Here is a 19,611-nt window from a genome sequence, read left to right as displayed (position 1 = left end):
GTCTTAACAACTCCCCCCACCCACAAGTGTTGAGTTAGGCCATCACTGAAGAATACAGTGTCTGATATTGTGCAGTCTTCACACAGCGGCTCACTGTTATGAGAGGATCAGTTAAAATAAGGGTGTGTCATGAGACGAGGTGACAAAACAGACAGAAACTGGATGATGCCTACTTCGCCCTTCAAAGCCAAACAGGAGCTCAACGAGTAGTCAAACAGGAAAATGACTTCACTGTCATGACAAGTTTAGTATTGGTGCAGAAGAATTACATTATTAAAATCAATCATAAAGAGGTTTTTGACTGCACTGCGTTTAAACAAGCCTGCATGAGCCAGTGGGATGGTGTCAGTGAGAACAGGATCAAACCAGTACTCGAAGAGGAACTACACTGTTTGTTCTTTGTGCACATAATCACATTTATTCTTGTTGGCACATGATGTCAATAAAGGTGATTTTCCATTTCCCCTCTGGTCTCCTCAGACCTCACTCACTCACTCACTCAGGAAGCCACGCCTCCAAACAGCACGCATTTTTTAAAATATGTAGTAAGAGAGGATTAGAAGTATGTTAAATATAATAATATATGGTTATACAAATAAATATGACTTTAAAACCAGTTACCTGTAAACTCACTTTGGACAAATGTTAACCTCAGCTAAACAGCAGCATTTGAAGTACACAGTGACAGTCACAACACTTTGAAGGGTGAGCTGAAATTAAGGTCTTTAAAGTTGATATACAGCTAGTTATATATTTGAAAATGAAGCTTAGATGAATTAACGTTTGTTAAACTTTATAAAAGACATTGTTCAACGCAGCTGACGTTAACAATGTCAACTCTGTGTTAGTTAGTTAACTGCTAAACATCCAGCTGCATAACACGTACAGTAAACACATAACGTTACTAACGTTACTAAACCTTTTATTAACTTTACTGTTTATTGTTGTTTATTTCAGCATGAGGTGAGTGCGTGCGCACATAACGTTAACGTCTGAACGTGCACGAGAGTGTACGTTAATACCCGTTTCGAAGTTGTTTTTTAAATCGAGAGTTCTGTTCCACCAATTTAACACAAGAATCACCACGTGGTTGTTGTCTGTTAACTTAGCTGGTTATAAACTTTATATTAGACCGGTCAACATTTATAATTACAGCTGTATCGAGACTAACAGGTTTCTTGTTGCCGAGCCAGCTGTAAGCAAACGTTAACTTACCTCGGAAATGCGCCTCGTTTCCACTAACTAAATCTTCTTACGTTATGAATAAATCGCCCAAACTGTAGTACTCGACTAAAAGCGGAGCTGGTGAGTTAAAACTGTACCGACCGGAGCCACCTGACACTAACACTACCCGAGCTCTCCCGGCTGAATCAACGTTAAACTTTACCCGTTCCGTTTTTGAACAATGCGCTTCCCCTGCAGAGCGGCTCCCTGATTGGTTAGAGCTGGTGACGTTGTGTTCCAACCCAACCCCGGTTTGACCAGCAGGTGTCGCCATTTTGGCTCTTAGATTAATCTAATTAGCGCCGAAGAGCTGATTTATCGTCTCGTTTTTAAAGTTTTCTCCTAAAATCAAATGAATCAATTTAAACACAACTTCTTCATATTGTTTCATAAATCTTTGTTTCTTTAAAAAAAGCTCCCCGCTGTCTGCCTTCTGATTGGCTAGCATGGGCTCACATGGTGCGCTATTTAAACTGTGTCTCCGTAAACAAAGACAGCCTTCATGAGTTCCTGTCACGTGTTGTAAATAAATGTGGCATTTTTAATCAAAACAATGTGGTCGTCTCAGTAAGAGTGAAAGCAGACAGTTATAGTTTGAATGGAGAAATCTAATGCCATGTTTATTTAACGGGCACATCACAAAAAACATGACAATAGAAAGTAATACAAATACATTAAACACACTGGGAGTTGGGTATGGTGGACAAACAGTAGAGAAGCTCAACAAAAGAAATCCCTGTTAGCAAAAGGCTATAATACATTATATAAGAAAATGTGAAAATGCACCTATAAAGGAAATGCAGGACACTTATAATACATTGTGCTTCCACCTGGAATGAAATGCTACATAAATAAAGTTTTGCTTGATATAATTTACCTAACTGTATGTGAACATTGATTACAAAAAACACATCACAAAAACTGTATTCATTTTACAGTATTTACTGATATGAGCTTAATGTTGTCTTTTGACACTTCCTGACTATATTTGAATTGTGGCACTTTACCATCTAACATGGCTCTTATTTTTTGTAAAATCTTCCAAACCCTAACCTGTGATGTCTCTGTGAAACAGTAAAATGAAAACACAATACTCCATGACGCCTCATGCAGAGATAATGTCGATGTGATTTATATAATACATGTGATTTTTAATCTGTTCAAATCTAAATAATGAAAAATATATGTTTTGTAAATGTATAATATACAAAATATTTTTTCACAGAAAAGAAATAACAAAATAGAGGTCAGAGGTTGTGATTTAAATCCTTTTTTTTAAACGTATGAATTCATGCACACTGGCCAACCTTTTATTATGATGAAAGCGTTTTGCTTTGCTTGATGATTTACTGGCTTAATCAGTAAATCATGTTACATCATTTGCCCATTAAAATCTTGTCCAGGTTCAAAGTTTTGCTCCACAGTGGTGGTGATGCTGTGAATGCTGACTTGGTTGTGTGAATTTTGAAGCCGTTGTTTCTGCACACTGTGCTGGACACCGTAACATAAGTAGATAATTAAACCTGTGTAAAGAAAAGTTACATCTCACATGGTCATGTTGGCTTATTTGATATTTTTTGCATATTTTGTAAATTAAAATGTGTATTAAAGTGACATTTCTGACATACCTACTGCCATCCACACTGCATAGCGGATCCATGTGTCTGATCCAAGTTGAACCATGAGATAGACATTGACAAAGGTACTGAAGATAGGAAGCAGTGGAACAAAAGGAACCTGTACACATGAAAGAGCAGAAAATTATGACAAAGCAAAGGAACTGAAATGCTGTTTAGGACTCTTTTTCTGATTAAATGTTACTTGGTGGCTATTTTTCCTGTCAGTAATGAGTTTCTACACTTAGTAATCAAAGTTTATAATTACAGTAATGATGCTTCACTGGCTGAAATAAAGATTAAACTATACCACCAGAAAACCCAAATGAGGCATACCATGAATGCAGCTCTGGTCGTGTTCTGCGGTTGTCTCCAGATGATCAGCGTAATGAGGACCAACATCAGCACGATCACAATGACACAAAGTAAACTCCACCACTCCAGTGTCTGCAGGGAGTCTAGAGATTGTGATATGGCGAGGCTTAGGATGACAGCTAAAAAGACTGAGGAGAACAATGATCCATGATTATTAACAGTGGGAATCATCTATAAGCAGGACAATATTTAAGGATGATGTTAAGGAGATCACTTACTAATAAAAATAGTTAAAACAGACACATTTTTTGATGTCCGTGTGGTGGCCTGTGGAGGAGGATATAATACTGCAGTAATTGTAAAAGGTTCTGGTTTGCTGAAACTTGAATCCTCACTGAGGTCTACTTGGTACCTGTCAAAGTGAGGAAATATAAATTAATGCAGTCAAACATTGGGTTAACATAACATGACATTTTCTATGTATTGTAGCTGTGACTAAAACAAACAAATTGTATTAAATGTATTTGAATCCCTGTCTGTAATGCAGTTTGTGTTAATTAATGTTTCAAACACACGTCAGGCCATCTAATTTAATCTTATTTATAATTATCAACCACTGAAGGTATTAAATGGAATAAAAATGCATTCTTAATGTAGAAACAGTATCTGCCTGCAGTTATGACAGTTGATCAAAGTGTACTTTTAGCTCATAATCAATACATATTGACAGTATCACCCAGAAAATGCCAGTTCTATTAATCTCCTCCTATTGCGGGCATTTCTTGGTCTTATCAAAATCCAGGGTTGATAAATCTGTCAAAATGTTTATTATTAGTTGGCCAGTTAGTATTATCAACCACTCTTTTTATATGGTTAATAATATAAGATATCAATCACTTTTTAAGTTTGCAAATATTTGTTTTCACTGAATGTATGAAAACTTCACAACATTTTAAAAGTAACTAGTAAGCTCTCAGACAAATGCAGTAGAGTAAAAACTATAATATTTGATTCTGAAAGAGTAGTAGAAGTATGAAACGGCATAAAATGGAAATACTCAGGTAAAGTCAAAGTGCCTCCAATTTTAAGTTGAGTACTTGAGTAAATGTATAAACTACTTTCCACCACTGCAGGACTGAAACACAGTCAACAGGCACATAAGGTGTTATATAGCCCTGCCAGGTTATACACACCGCTCATGAACATGAGCCTTCTCACAAACAAAGTAACTATTAAGATTAGAGTAATAATACCAATGTATCATACCTTAATATGAGGATACATATGGCAACAAGTGTGTAAGCAAAGAGGGTTCCAATTGACATCATGTCCACCAATGCCTTCAGGTCAAACAACAATGCCATGATAGCTGAAAAGACATGAATAATTATAACAACAACAACAACAACACAAAAATAATAATAACAATAACAAAAGAAGAAGAAGAATTTACATGAACTTAAATCATTTTCTTTTACATTTATTTCTATAAATTATATTTCAACTTTAACTTCTTCCAGGTGTTGGGCTATGATTTGTAATAATGCAGATTTAATACCCTCAATTCATGTAACACAGAGATGGTGATATAAGCCTACATTTTTTGGGAATATTTTTTAGTTTATTAGACTATACTAGACTATCCCATAAGACCGAAGGTCTACAGTTTGAGATGGTTTGAGTGCCTGTACTCATGAGCTCACACATCAGTTGACGTGCTCTGTGCTATACAGTTACAAAAAAACAGTGAGCACAAGAACAAACCAAAATAGAAACTAAAACTTCCACAAAAACATTGTTATGACTTGTACTGACAGGTTTACCTGCTACAACCCCTGAAGCCAGGGTCGCGATGACAGGACTTTGTCTATTACTCATTCTACTGAGAGGTCTGAAGAGAAGTCCATCCCTGGCCATGGCAAAGAGAACACGGGGCATCGGGAACATTGATCCTAAAAGGCTGTGAGACAAAGCTCAAATAACCATGTAGTTCTTTATGTCATTTACTTCTGTTTTAATCTGTAACTGTGATTCAGATGGTCTTCATTCACAGCAATGTGCTCTACAATGAGAATAAAATACTAATGAACTATCCTGGAAGCTGAACATAAGATAAATCAAAATAAAGATTTGCATAGCTGAGGTTGTAGATGGCACACTGTGTTTCATACCTTGTTGACAGTGCACAGAGGGATCCCACAGCCACTACATACTTTGCAGGGCCCCAACCGATGTATGTAAAGGCCACAGGCAATGGGCTGTGAACACTGAGCAAAAAGTACGGCATCATAAGAGTCAGAGCAGCAGACACACCAAAATAAGCCAGGAAGCAGATGAGGAGGGAAGCCACAATTCCAAGTGGGATCGACTTCTGAGGGTTTTGAACCTCCTCTCCTAAAGAAAAATAATAATAATTTAATTTTATAGTAAGTCATTGTGTGATCTATTATGTCTGTGTAAATGAATTTACCTGTTGTTGCAATGCAGTCAAATCCAACAAATGCATAAAAGCAAGTGGCTGCTCCTGCTAATGTTCCCTCAAAGCCAAAAGGGAAAAATCCTCCACTGCCAAATCCAGTGGTTTCATTCAGTGATGTGTGGTTTCTGGAAAGAACAGACATGTTGATGCTTGGTCATTCAATAATGCAATAATTATTTATCCATATTATTAACAGTAAAAGCCTATTCTTTTTTCCTAAAATATATACGTAAAGAGGAACCCATACTCATATCCATCTAGGAGAGAATCTTCACTAATGTACCAGTTGTCGATGTCCCCCTTAATGACTCCGGCGAGGATTACAAACAGCAACACCAGGATGTTAACTGCTGTAAAAACCTTGTTAACAATCGCTGACTCTTTAACACCAAATGCAAGAATCCCTAGAAAGGGAACACAGAAAATATGAAGTTGATTGTGACTGTGAATACAATGCAACCTTGTAAAATGTTGATTTACATTGTGATTAACTATTCATTTTTTATTCATAAATTATAATAATAAATTTGGTAAGAGGTCACAGGGGTTTAGATAATGAAACTTGCCTGCCAAGAGCATTATGAGGCCAGCTGCAAAAAAATCTGGGTAGGGAGCTAATCCAGGTAAATCCATTGCAGCCTGTTTTCCCAGAGAGTTGGCAATGACATTTCCAATGAGATCATCGAAGGTCCCACTCCATGCTCTGGCAACACTTGACGTCCCTTAAAAACAGAATACAATGAGATACCAATCTATTTATATTTGAACCTCATTTGAAACAATATTATGATAATGTTTACGAGGACAGATGTTTTTTTCCAAGCTTAATCAAACACCCACCACATCGAGTAATGTATTCAGAGTGGCACTATCTTTACCTATGACATAAGACAGCAACAAGTTCCAGCCAGTGATAAAAGCCCATATCTCTCCCACAGTCACATAGCTGTAGAGATAAGCAGAGCCAGTCTTGGGAACCCGAGCTCCAAATTCAGCATAGCAAAGTCCAGCAAAGATTGAGGCCACTGCTGCTATCAGGAAGGCGATTATGATACTTGGCCCGGCCACAGTTCTGGCCACTTCTCCCGACAGCACATACACACCGGCCCCCAGTGTGCTGCCGACCCCCAGAGCCACCAGGTCGAGGGTGGTCAGGCATCGGCGAAAGTTGGACTCCTCTCCTTCGGGCTCCAGAGGTTTTCTACGGGACAGGCTCTGTAGGAACAGCAGGATCTTTGCACCAGACATCCTATTAATCAAGACATGTGTTGTTCATTGATTGCTCAAGACAAATAAAGATAAAAATTAATAAACATTTAAATTACATAATGCTAAAAGTACCACTGTTATTTGGCCAAAGGGCCATTTTCTCTAAAAAATTGAAGTACATTTCCAAATCAAATGCTCCCATTCAAAATACCAGACACAAATAAACTCATGTATAAATTCAATATGATCCTAATCTGCAGCATTTGTCTCATTACAGTCCATTTCATCACAATAGCTTTGCAGAAATCTCAAGTCCAAGTTTAGCTATTGATGCAAACAAATGTAGCAATAGTTTTAAAACTGTGAAAGTGTAAGAGACACACAGGTAAAAGTAATCACATTTTCACAACACCACCATGTAATTTTACTGTCTGTGCTGTAAAATTGGTGCAACGCAGGCAATCTTCACACACACACACGAACTCTTGTTATCCACACTAAATGGTAAAAGGCTACCTTTAGATATAAATATATATGTGGTATTCATTTACTTACACTGTAAAGATATAAAAACAGTTAAGAATAAGTATCAAGTATTACTCAGACGTAGTGATTATTGATGGTCATATGTCATCAGTGGGCCTGTGTTTATGAAACAGGGAGAAATAAAAGTAGGTAGAAGCTTCATTATTGTACATTTATTATTTTACTCTTTAGAGGATGTATCGATGATTCATTGCTGATTAAATAAAGAGTCAGGTAATAACATTTTATTTTAAAATTATGCATTAATTTATTAATTAATGAACTGAGGTCTCGCACATACACTCATTATTATAAAAGAGGCTTCCTTACCTTTTCAGCTGAATGCTGCAGTGTGTGTGACTGTGTTTTGATCTGTACCAGACCACACTATTTGTGAGGATAAATCCATTCGCTGTGAACTCTTCACAGCTCAACATTTTTGACACATTATGTTACATTTCAGACGTATGTGCCATTTCTGAAAAAGACAGGAACTAGATGATTTATTTGAGGACACGTCAGTCTTGTCAAACAATTATATACATTTTACAAAGATGTTTTTTTCATATGTGTGTGTAGATGATGAAGGTCTTTTTACACCAAATATTGCTTTCATGCCTCACCAATGTAAAACATCATGAAATTGTTGGTCCTCTATGACAGATGACGTCTGTATGAATTTTCAGAATAAATGAAATAAACAAACTCTGTTACTCTTTAAAAGAAAACACGCGCAAATCTTACCATCCCTACAAGTCATAACATATTGAGGTCTGTTTGTAATTTTCTTTATTTAAAGCCCCTACAAGGAGTTTTGTGAAACTGTCCTAATTTAATAGTGTAGTCTCTATGACCTTCATAAAAAACAAGACCATGAGTGAAAAGACCGTCTTTTTCCACGCAGTTATTCTTCAGGTTGGATTCCCATAAATCAGACAAAACAGACAATACAAGTTCCTTATAGAGCCTTTAATTAAACTCTTTAACTGATGGAAATTGAGACCACTTCCAGTGGTTAAGAAGTTAGAAACTATGAAATACATTTAGAGTACAGGCTTTTTATTTTTAACCTTTCAGGGTCTCCCATGTGCCTCATGTCTCATGGACACAGCGATGGGTCGTGTCACAGATAAGTCAACATGTTGTAAACTGAAATTGTTTTCACTGGAAACATCTGCTCAGCAACAAATTGAAGACTCAGTCATCAGAGCATAAGGAGGCAACTAATTGTTTGAGGTACATAATGGTGCAATCCATTGCTTCTAGGGGTTCCTGGTATCATGCTGCAGCTCTTCTGGCAAAATCCAATAAAAGATGAAACCTGACTGGAAAACATGCATACACAGGCAGCAAAAACAGCAGCAGATATGAGGATCACATTTTAATTTGTAGGTTTCAAGAGTAGAGAGAGAAATATGTTTACATTTTAGTTATTCATCAATAAGTAGTAGTGTAGTAATACAGACACAAACATCCAGTTAACTTGTAATACACACATTAATGAAGGCTGTAGACAAAGATAACCTTCACAACCTGCCTCCTTTATCTCATATTTTCACTGAAAGTAGGCGGTTGGCATTGTCTTTCCTGTCATGCTGTGGTAATGGTATAGCTACTAATTAAAATATCCTTCCCAGCTCTTTCTCTGCCACTTTAGTTCAGGAGGAGTGAACTGTGAGTAGACTTCATTAGCTGAAGGAAATGGACAACCCCTCTCTTTGTTAATGATTCATCTGCAAAAAGAGGTTCAGAAGCTAACGCCATCGTCCAGTGAATTCATTCAGCCCCCTGGATATTTTGGGAAAAGGCCTTAAAAACTGTGTATACCTGCAGATTAACTGTTTCTAGCGTATTTATATCAGGAGTTCAGTAGGAGTTCAGCGGTAAGTTTCATTCTGTTATTTTCCATGTTAGATGTTTTAATTTTTTTATATTGGGAGTTAAAAAGAAGAACAGTTATTTTCAGCCACAGTCAGCTTAACTTTTGATTACAGCAATCAGTCATTTAAAAGAATGATAATATTATGGTCAATTACTTTGCTAGGAAATATAATTTGTTTTTAATCTATTTTTTAGAACAGGTGGGAATCGCATGAATTGTAATTTAGTTTTTTTAATTGTTATTTACAAAAAGAAGACTTGAGGGTATTGGATGCTATTATTGGACACTGGATAACAATATGATTACATTTTTCAATACTTAACTTGTAAATTAATATTTGAATTCAAAATACACTTTTCATCCAAAATAATGGCAATAAGAAATTAAAATATATTTTATGTGGCTATACATATAACCTCTCTCAGTATTGGTTAATATGGCAAACAGTGGCTCTTACAGCTGTTAGTTACTTCATTATCACGGCTCTGCCCCAGCATTTTTCCAGCAGTAATAGCCAGATGCAGTAGGCTTCTCTCCATGGTGACTGGGTTCACTGGCCACGGCATGAGGCCGGGCATTTGCAGGAAAGAGGGTCATTAGAGTGTGACTTCACTCTCAGCTCATGTAAATCCTGCGTCTATTTTGGTTCAGATGGATATTTCAAGCGCCGCAACGCAATATTATTGAGGTGTGAAATGTTAAAATGAATTTCTTCTCAGAAAACATTACAAGAGAAGTCAACTCATTAAAAAATCTGAGCTCTTAACATATGCAACTGTGTAATCCTGGGAGAGTAAGGTAATAATAGCCTCAGGTCAGGTTGGCCTCTAACATCGTTCTCGCCCTCTGTTCCTGTTTATATGGGAAAGTTCTCCAGGCTCAGTGATTGGAGTTTATTGGATGTATCACACACTGCTGCTGAGTTATGTTTACATCTTGTTGAATTTATATTAAAAAGAAAATTATATTAATTATCTGATGTGATAGCAGCTCATTGTACTACTCTTACACAAAGTGTTTTTTTCCCCCCTTTTCCAACAGTCATTCTCACCAGTGCAAACATGAATAACACAAGACAGATTGATGGGAGAAGATAATATTGAGAGTACCTTCACTCTGGGGAGTTGTAGAAAATAATTCTACCCATTAAAGAAAGGAAAGATGAGACTGGTTCTGTATTATCTGATAATGTTGGGGTCCAGTTATGTGATTTCAACGTATGGGCCCCATCAGAGAGCGCAGATGACTGGTGATATTTTGCTTGGAGGTCTTTTCCCCATACACTTTGGTGTTGCATCGAAAGACCAAGACCTCGCAGCCCGGCCAGAATCCACACAGTGTGTCAGGTAAAATTTAAGACATGTGTAGGCATCCATAAATGATTCGACTGAAGGAGTGGACTAAACCCCTCTAAACTGCTTTACAACTGGTTTGCTTCTACAGGTTCAATTTCCGTGGCTTCCGTTGGCTCCAGGCAATGATTTTTGCGATTGATGAGATAAACAACAGCAGCACTCTCCTGCCCAACATCACTCTGGGCTACAGGATCTTTGACACATGCAACACGGTGTCAAAAGCCCTGGAAGCGACGCTTAGTTTTGTGGCCCAGAATAAGATTGACTCCCTAAATTTAGATGAATTCTGTAACTGCACTGATCACATCCCAGCAACCATTGCAGTAGTAGGAGCAGCTGGATCTGCAGTCTCCACAGCAGTTGCGAACCTACTGGGTCTTTTTTATATTCCTCAAGTGAGTAACATAAGCACGACATCAACACTGCACTGCAGTTGTTGCCTTAAAACTGATCAAAAGTCACATGGCAGTACTGTACTGTATGTAATGTCCACATTAATTGTCTGTGAATAATACTTCTTACAAGAAAACAAATGTCCTCCTGGATGATGTGTGTTATCAACAAAATGACCAAAGCTTAATATTGAATGAAGATAATTAACAGCAATATGCAGCGCACAATTAAAATCCGTTAGATTACCTGTAATCTTTACTGTTTCAGATCAGCTACGCCTCCTCTAGCCGCTTACTGAGCAACAAGAATCAGTACAAGTCCTTCATGAGAACCATTCCTACAGATGAGTACCAGGCCACAGCCATGGCAGACATCATTGAGTACTTCCAGTGGAACTGGGTCATTGCTGTGGCCTCAGATGACGACTATGGACGCCCGGGTATTGAAAAGTTTGAGAAGGAAATGGAAGAGCGAGACATCTGCATTCACCTAAATGAACTTATTTCTCAGTATTTTGAGGATCATGAAATCCAAGCTTTGGCTGACAGGATTGAGAACTCCACAGCTAAAGTAATTGTTGTGTTTGCCAGTGGCCCAGATGTCGAGCCTTTAATCAAAGAGATGGTCAGGAGAAACATCACAGATCGTATCTGGTTAGCCAGTGAAGCGTGGGCAAGTTCCTCCCTTATCGCTAAACCAGAGTATCTTGATGTTGTGGCAGGGACTATTGGCTTTGCTCTAAAGGCAGGGAATATACCTGGTTTTAGAGAGTTCCTACAACAAGTCCAACCAAAGAAAGACAGTCATAATGAATTTGTCAGGGAGTTTTGGGAAGAAACCTTCAACTGTTATCTTGAAGACAGCCCAAGACTACAAGAAAGTGAAAATGGCAGCACCAGTTTCAGGCCTTTGTGCACTGGTGAGGAAGACATCACAAGTGTTGAGACCCCGTACCTGGACCACACACATCTTCGTATCTCCTATAATGTGTATGTTGCAGTTTATTCCATTGCACAGGCCCTGCAGGACATACTCACCTGCACACCTGGACATGGACTTTTTGCCAACAATTCCTGTGCAGATTTAAAGAAAATGGAAGCGTGGCAGGTAAAATGTACCTCTTTTACCCAAAACCAAAGCAATTAAATACCTAATTATTTACTTGGTCAATTTGAATCATCCAAATGTGTGGTTCTGCTTTACAGGTCCTGAAGCAGCTCAGACATCTGAACTACACCAACAGTATGGGGGAAAAGATCCACTTTGATGAGAACGCAGACATGGCAGCAAACTACACAATTATAAACTGGCATAGGTCTACTGAGGATGGTTCTGTGGTGTTCAAGGAGGTCGGATACTACAATATCCACGCCAAGAAAGGAGCCAAACTGTTCATTGACAAGACAAAGATTCTGTGGAATGGATACAGTTCTGAGGTCAGTCAAACTGTTTTTAGAGGATGTGTCCAATAATGTAACGTGGGTTAGTCAGTTGGTGTATCTTTTATTCTCCTGGGATGAGCTACCTTGATTAATAAGCAGGTCATCCCAGTGAGGAAGGAAAACATTGAAACTTACTAATAAAAAGCTTAGGAGAGGATTTTGTAAATGTACATTATAACAGATTTGTGTGTTGCCCACTTGGAATGTGTTAGGGGCACAGAGACAAACACTTATAACTGTATCAGAATTTTATGTTTAATTATTTGTAGTCTTTATGTTTAAGTCCATGATTCAGTGTAAATGCACATTTTATTTTGAAAGAAATCAATCAACAAAATACAAATGAACCTTTGACTTTTTTTGATAATCTGTTTTATTAAAGAATTAGTTGTCATTCTAATGACAATATCTAAACATTTCATTTAAACAAAACCAATTGGAGTTGCAGCCACTGTCTCTGGGAATCATAGACTATTAATGTGAATTCTAATGTCAATGTAGTCAAAAATAGGGTGAGAAGTAAAATTTTCTATTACATTACATGTATCCAAGCTTCTTTTTGCTACTGGAACTGCCCCCTAGTGGCCATTAGGAAGAATGCAGGTATAAGGTTCCACTATTTATTATACAGTCTATGCTGTAAACATTTACATACTGTATTATCTCCTTATAAGATTTTATAGCAAAGTGTTTGCAAATATTTGCTTATATACACACAGAGCAGATTCAAGTTTATTGAGGAGATGAAATACATAATAAAACTTTGTAGAGCTGAGGGAAATGGGTTGGGTGATAATACACTACAAGTGACTGCTTTAACATTACTCGTAGTCATTCGACCCATTGTTCATTTAGTGAAACTTTAAGTTGCTTTTTAAAAATCAGGCTCTAGTTGTTTTACTGGGGGTCCACAGGCTCTAAAACCTCTTACAAGTCTTCTCTTTTCTTCCCTTCTCTTTCTCATGCACCTTTTCTGTCTGTTTATATCCTATAGGTGCCATTCTCTAATTGCAGTGAGGACTGTGACCCTGGTACAAGAAAGGGGATCATAGATAGTATGCCCACATGCTGCTTTGAATGCACTGAGTGCTCAGATGGAGAGTACAGTAACCATAAAGGTATTAAGATGCCAAACATTCACAATTTCTTGTCTTTGAACGTTACACCTGGCTAATGTTGTGGTTCTAACACAGATTATTTTTTGTATTTATTTAGATGCAAGCATTTGTACCAAGTGTCCAAATAATTCTTGGTCCAATGGGAACCACACATTCTGCTTCCTGAAGGAAATAGAGTTTCTCTCCTGGACAGAACCATTCGGGATAGCTTTGGCCATATGTGCAGTACTGGGTGTTGTCCTCACAGCCTTTGTGATGGGAGTCTTCGTCAGATTTCGCAACACCCCAATAGTGAAGGCCACAAACCGAGAATTGTCCTACGTCCTCCTCTTCTCACTTATCTGTTGCTTCTCCAGCTCTCTCATCTTCATCGGGGAGCCACAGGATTGGACATGCCGTTTACGCCAACCCGCCTTCGGGATCAGTTTTGTTCTCTGTATCTCCTGCATCCTTGTGAAAACTAACAGAGTACTTTTGGTATTTGAAGCTAAGATCCCTACAAGTCTCCATCGTAAATGGTGGGGTTTAAACCTGCAATTTCTGTTGGTGTTTCTGTGCACATTTGTCCAAGTCATGATATGTGTGGTCTGGCTTTACAACGCTCCTCCTTCCAGCTACAAGAATCACGACATTGATGAGATCATTTTTATCACCTGCAATGAAGGCTCTGTGATGGCTCTTGGGTTTCTTATTGGCTATACCTGCCTCCTGGCAGCTATATGTTTCTTCTTTGCATTTAAATCACGGAAACTTCCAGAAAACTTTACAGAGGCCAAGTTCATCACTTTTAGCATGCTAATATTTTTCATTGTTTGGATCTCTTTTATCCCTGCATACTTCAGTACTTATGGCAAGTTTGTTTCAGCTGTGGAGGTCATCGCTATACTGGCATCAAGCTTTGGGATGCTGGCCTGTATCTTCTTCAACAAGGTCTACATCATCCTCTTCAAACCCTTCAGGAACACCATCGAGGAAGTCCGATGCAGCACCGCAGCCCATGCTTTCAAAGTGGCTGCCAAAGCTACACTAAAACATAGCACAGCAGCAAGAAAAAAGTCCAGCAGCATTGGCGGATCTTCTGCCTCGACTCCGTCCTCATCCATCAGCCTCAAGACCAACGGCAATGACTGTGACCCGACTTCAGGAAAGCATAAGCCAAGAGTGAGCTTTGGCAGTGGAACAGTAACTCTGTCTTTGAGCTTTGAAGAGTCGAGGAGGAGTTCTCTGATGTGACAGCATATGTGTGTGTGTGTGTGTGTGTGTGTGTCAAACTTTAGGATGTATTTTGGACTTTATTTTGAAATGCATTAACACGTAAGCCTTTTCATCTTCCCATTTTCTCAACATTTTGTCAGAAAGATGATGTTTGATGAAAACAATGTCAGTGCTATACCTGAATCGTGTGACTTTGAGCATAACCCTGATGTACACTGCTAATAATAATAAAAGATTTTGTACAATCAAAAATATTACATTAGATCCTTAAGTTCTTTTAGAGATGCTGTATCTTATTTATATTAACACATGTTTTAGCTCTATATATCCAGAGTAACCTGACAATGTCTGACTGTGTAAGTATTACCCAATGTTTGGCACAAAGACCAAACTGGTAACTTGGAACAACATTTGACAACCCAGGCTCCTGGGTGAGCGAGACCGGAGAATGTATGAGTCACACTGTAAAAACACAATTACAGGATGTCGGTAAAATGTTCCATACTTGGTCATTATGTTCTATTATAGTCAATCACAAGACAACAAAAGAAACGAAAGTATAGTCCTTCAACATGGCATTGCCACCTTATTTGGGATGTGCAGTTCATTTCAAGCAAAGTTTTAAGCTGTAAAAGAAAATAGCAAATTTAATCATGAGGTCAAATGTAAACTACTTATAGACAGTAATAAATAGGATATATTAGCATCAATACTGGCATCACAGTCTCACAGACAAATAGTAAGACAATTTAGACAAATGTTCTATTACAACCATAAAAGCTAAACTGTGGAGCTTGTAAAACTGAAATTACTTTGAAGCATAATCAAATTAAATCAATTATGATACACATGAACCAACACGCCAGTGAAAATAACTCAAATTCTCTCAGGAATAAAGATCTGAATAACATAATAATAAACCCCTGATTGAAAAACAAACAAACTGTGAACATGCTGATGGAGGTCTATAGGGCCTTTTGGTCTTTCAGACAACTTTCTCTGCTTGCAGCTTGCTTATCACAAGTCTCTGACAACTGCAAACAGTGCAGGCCTATTTCACATGTTAATGTAATTTTTGCAATAAGCTTACACTACACAGTCATGTCCTCACAGTATGGGGGGGGGGGTTGGGTTGGGGGAGGGCAATGTTTATTCTATCCACACTGTCTGATTGTCGGCGCTTTAACTATTTCCTGAGTAGAAGAGACTCTTAGAACAATAATAAAATATAATATATTTATTATAACAGAATGAAAGAGGAAATTCTGAATATGTTAATTACTACAATAATACAGAATACAGGACTTTAACTTCTACTTGTTCTTACTATAAGAAAACAATTTGAGGACTTCTTCTTTCACATAATTACTAAGCAAAGGCTCCAGTAATGAGTTATAACTAAATGGTATGAATGTGACAAAAGGCTAGTCAATGTTTGAACATCTACAGCTGGACAACACCACCTTAGGAAATATTCCTCAGGAAAAATATGTAGCAAAATCCACAAGTGAGGGGGAGTAGTAGTCTTAAGCCTCAGCCTTACAGTGAAACCACAAAATACAATAGAATTACAGTAAACAAAAAGGAAACTTTATTACAATAGCAAAGAAAATATACTAATAAACAAATTAACTCAACAAAGAGTGATAAGAGGAAAAAACCCCTCTTTGTTTTACTATGAAACACTGTAGAATTTTTAGACATGCAGGACCAGAAAAACTAAAAGGAAGCTCGCAGCAGCTGAAGGAAACTGAAGGGGAAAAAATAGAAGTCAGTAAAAAGGCATATGAGGAGTGCAAGACCCCCCACATTGCTCAAAAGGAGGATGACATGCTGAGACAGTCAGTATCATGGCTGACCTGAAGCAGGCCGAGGAGCAGCTGGACAACCCCCTCCTCTGTTAGCAGGAGGAAAAGACCTTTATCTAGACCACTATGTTGTGTCTCATCTGCAGTGATGGGGTGAGACAGATATTGGACAGAATTAACAGGAACCGTGGTGGTAATGTTTGTCACAGCTGAGAAACACACATTACACATTTCCCCCCCCCACAACTCAATTTAAATTCCTCTAACTCCATCACCCCTTTAACTGAATAATGAACATAGATGGTTAATGAGAAATTAAAGTAGATTAATATAATAGACAGACAACAGACAGATGCATCTCCAAAAATAAGGAAAGTATTATAAGGAAAGTTAGTTAATACTACAGTCCCCATTCGACGGCCTTTATGTATGAAGCCACACACCGAAACTACTATGAGCCAGTGCGTTGAGCTTCATCAAGCCCACCCATAAAGGACAGGAACAACGACTTCCTGTTTGTTGGTGTTGATGCTGCCTTCAAAACAAAGCGATTTATGGGGTGCTGTGTGTAAATCTCAAGGGATCAAAAGAATAATTAAGTAGGTAGACAGACACCCTAAGGTATCTGCACATTTGTAAGAATCTTTTGCAGACTATTTTAAAGACTAAACATATATATTACCCATCATGGCTGTCAGCTCTAATAAATCACTTGGCACAATATCCTTCACACCCGACCTCTTTTACATCACCTGATATCTTATAAACAGATACTGATGGGAAGAAATAGTTTTGACTGAGAAACTTCTCTGTCTGTTTCTCTCTATGAATGTTCCCAAACTCGTCCCGCTGTTCATTGCGAAAGCTTTTATTGTGAAATCCCGCAGCAGCAGTGCTGTGTGTGTTGACGCACTGATGTCGTCTGCTGCTGTGTTGATCATGGATGTGATCAAGGCTTGATACGTTAGCTGAAAGGTAAGATGCGCCAACTATAATGTCTATATTTTAGAACAGGGTTAGTGTTGTATTTAACTGTATTAAGGTCGTACGGTGTTTGGGCTCCACTGTGTGCGGACTGGGGACTGTAATATTGAACTTTTACGGCACTTTGACGTTAACTCTACAGCGCTGCATCCACATTCCTCCCAAGTATTCGTCGGCTAGCTAACAGAATTCATCCGAGCACATCAGTACAGCCACTTCGCCCCAGCGCACTGGAGCTTTACAGTTTTTAAAACGTGGGCAGTAAATCAGGAGACGAATGAGCAGAATGATGCAGAGAACAAAAGGTGAAACGCTAGTGTCCTGCATTATTATTATTACGCGAAAAACGGTGGATGTGATGGTGATGCTCCGAGTTAGCCGAGATTAGCACGTCTCCCCAAAATTAACGTCAACACACGGTGACGTTGTGATGAAAAATAAAATAGCTAAAAAATGTCAAAGCTTTGCTCTTTAACTACGTTATCCCGCTAGAGACAACAGCCAACACCTGACAATGAGCACTAAAATAGATATTTAATATGTAACTTAAGTTAATTATCGTTACTAGCTTGTGTGTTTGCTTGACGCTCGTTCGTAAGTTTTATAGCTAACGTTCGTATACAAACCGTTGTAACCATGGTTGTAACCATGGTTGTAACGGCCCACAACAACGTCTGCCTGCGGGGTCGTTAGTGTTAACCGTTACACGACAGTAACGGTTAACTTCAGTTTTGTACTATTTGTTTTTAAGGTCGCCGCTGATTGAACCGTTATATGTTGTATTTGTTATAGTAAGTTAAGAAAACTAATGGTCATTGCAACTGACTGTCTTGGTTTTAAACATATGTATAAGTAATAGTATTTTTTTTTTTACTATACTGACATACTGAGATTGATCAATAATAAAAATAATCAATAGATATTTAATAAATTCATAGTACAAGTGAGGAGAAAGGTGAGGCAAACAGCAGTGCAACGTGTTACTGAAGGGCACAGATAGAGGCAGGTGGTGTACAGTTACCATTGAGGAAGCTCTTTCAGTCAGCCTGTAATAGAAGAAATGGCTCTGAACACAAAAGTGAACAAAAGGAAATGAGGCTCTTGAGCTAAAGACACTTAATCTTGGTTTGTTTTCAAAGATAACATCTCATCAGGTGTTTTTTCAGTCCTGCAATACAAAGTAATGGAGCCATGTCTGTGAAACTAGAACCTAGGGTATAGTTGGACAGGAGGAGACCTGGTGGTAAAGGGGTGATTGTGATGCCAATGTTCCTATTCTTGGTACTATAACATCTTTTTGTCTCTAATTTACAGTTGTCGGAGAGCTCGCCTGCTGAAACTGGAGTTCGACAGTTCAGCGATGGATTTTCCCCAATAGGTCTTCCTCACTTCAGAGGCATCATATCGTTGATTTACTGGATCATTCAGCAGCATGTTTCATTGCAATGGGATGACTGGTTAGTCAGTGTTTTTGGTGAAATGTCCTGCGTGGAGAAAATATCTTAATCTAGAGCTAAAAGCATCCACAGTTGCCACTTTCACTGTATCACATCAGTGCAGTCACAAAGCCATGGGCTTCTGTTCGCCTGTATGCAAGATTTTGCGGAGGGGAAAGTATTTTGTACTGCTGCTCATCTCGCTGTCAGTGCTGGCATGGATCACAATTTTTTCAGGCGAGACAGTGAAGTCCGATCAGGTTTCCTCCGGCACGACACAAACTCTAGTCCAAGGTGACAGCGCGAGGGATACGCTCAGCGTTCGAACGGTGGCACCCGGTCGCGTCAGTACTACACCACCGAAAGTCGAATGCCCTGAGGAGTCACCGTTGCTACGTAAGTATACACTGGTGCGGGTTAAAGAGGTGATCGATAGTCATCCTCCCGGGAGTAAATGACATGTGTCTGCTTAGGGTTGCTTACTCAGGCTAAATAGGAATAGATCAGATGTGTTTATACTCTGTTTTATGTCTCTTTCTGTACGTTTTCCACCTTTTTTTCCACTGACTATTTGATAATGTAGATGAGTTAACTGCTATGTAATAAACCA

At 38.4% G+C, this 19,611-nt stretch overlaps 4 protein-coding genes across 4 annotated transcripts in view; 2 read left to right on the top strand and 2 right to left on the bottom strand.

The window, feature by feature from the left end:
- Positions 1–1,381, bottom strand: part of kif20a (kinesin family member 20A) — an 8,035-nt gene extending 6,654 nt beyond the window's left edge. The window contains exon 1 of the mRNA XM_035667155.1: positions 1,216–1,381. The gene's annotated coding sequence lies outside the window, so the exon portion shown is untranslated. The remainder of the gene's footprint in view (positions 1–1,215) is intronic.
- Positions 1,382–2,595: 1,214 nt separating this feature from the next.
- zgc:175280 (cationic amino acid transporter 2 family protein) lies at positions 2,596–6,882 on the bottom strand. The gene is made up of 11 exons (XM_035666891.1): positions 6,513–6,882; positions 6,201–6,356; positions 5,882–6,038; positions 5,626–5,759; positions 5,327–5,549; positions 4,979–5,115; positions 4,422–4,524; positions 3,434–3,567; positions 3,177–3,343; positions 2,853–2,961; positions 2,596–2,747 (listed from the first exon to the last, which is right to left on the bottom strand). The coding sequence occupies exons 1-11, from the start codon at positions 6,880–6,882 to the stop codon at positions 2,596–2,598; spliced, it is 1,842 nt and encodes a 613-aa protein (XP_035522784.1).
- Positions 6,883–10,411: 3,529 nt separating this feature from the next.
- Positions 10,412–14,791, top strand: casr (calcium-sensing receptor). The gene is made up of 6 exons (XM_035666613.1): positions 10,412–10,596; positions 10,694–11,000; positions 11,266–12,105; positions 12,204–12,434; positions 13,435–13,558; positions 13,656–14,791. The coding sequence occupies exons 1-6, from the start codon at positions 10,412–10,414 to the stop codon at positions 14,789–14,791; spliced, it is 2,823 nt and encodes a 940-aa protein (XP_035522506.1).
- Positions 14,792–17,477: 2,686 nt separating this feature from the next.
- The window catches only part of b4galt4 (UDP-Gal:betaGlcNAc beta 1,4- galactosyltransferase, polypeptide 4), a 6,959-nt gene continuing 4,825 nt past the window's right edge, over positions 17,478–19,611 (top strand). Inside the window, exons 1-2 of the mRNA XM_035667096.1 lie at positions 17,478–17,556; positions 18,880–19,397. Coding sequence (XP_035522989.1) covers positions 19,136–19,397 — 262 coding nt within the window. The 5' untranslated portion in view covers positions 17,478–17,556; positions 18,880–19,135. The remainder of the gene's footprint in view (positions 17,557–18,879; positions 19,398–19,611) is intronic.

This window comes from Morone saxatilis, unplaced genomic scaffold (genome assembly GCF_004916995.1).
Source record: "Morone saxatilis isolate NCDOM2014 unplaced genomic scaffold, NCSU_SB_2.0 Contig20, whole genome shotgun sequence".
NCBI lineage: Eukaryota > Metazoa > Chordata > Actinopteri > Moronidae > Morone > Morone saxatilis.
The sequence above is the reverse complement of the archived record's forward strand: the minus strand, read 5'-3'. Positions and strand labels throughout refer to the sequence as shown.

What these genes read in the sequence shown, in the direction of transcription:
- casr (XM_035666613.1), top strand. Translation starts at nt 10,412, where the DNA reads ATGAGACTGGTTCTGTATTATCTGATAATGTTGGGGTCCAGTTATGTG. An exon ending in GAATCCACACAGTGTGTCAG is followed by an intron (nt 10,597 to 10,693) that starts GTAAAATTTAAG and finishes TTGCTTCTACAG; the next exon opens with GTTCAATTTCCGTGGCTTCC. An exon ending in GTCTTTTTTATATTCCTCAA is followed by an intron (nt 11,001 to 11,265) that starts GTGAGTAACATA and finishes TTACTGTTTCAG; the next exon opens with ATCAGCTACGCCTCCTCTAG.
- zgc:175280 (XM_035666891.1), bottom strand. Translation starts at nt 6,882, where the DNA reads ATGTCTGGTGCAAAGATCCTGCTGTTCCTACAGAGCCTGTCCCGTAGA. An exon ending in CTCTGTGCACTGTCAACAAG is followed by an intron (nt 5,116 to 5,326) that starts GTATGAAACACA and finishes TTTGTCTCACAG; the next exon opens with CCTTTTAGGATCAATGTTCC. An exon ending in TGCAGTGTGGATGGCAGTAG is followed by an intron (nt 2,748 to 2,852) that starts GTATGTCAGAAA and finishes TTCTTTACACAG; the next exon opens with GTTTAATTATCTACTTATGT.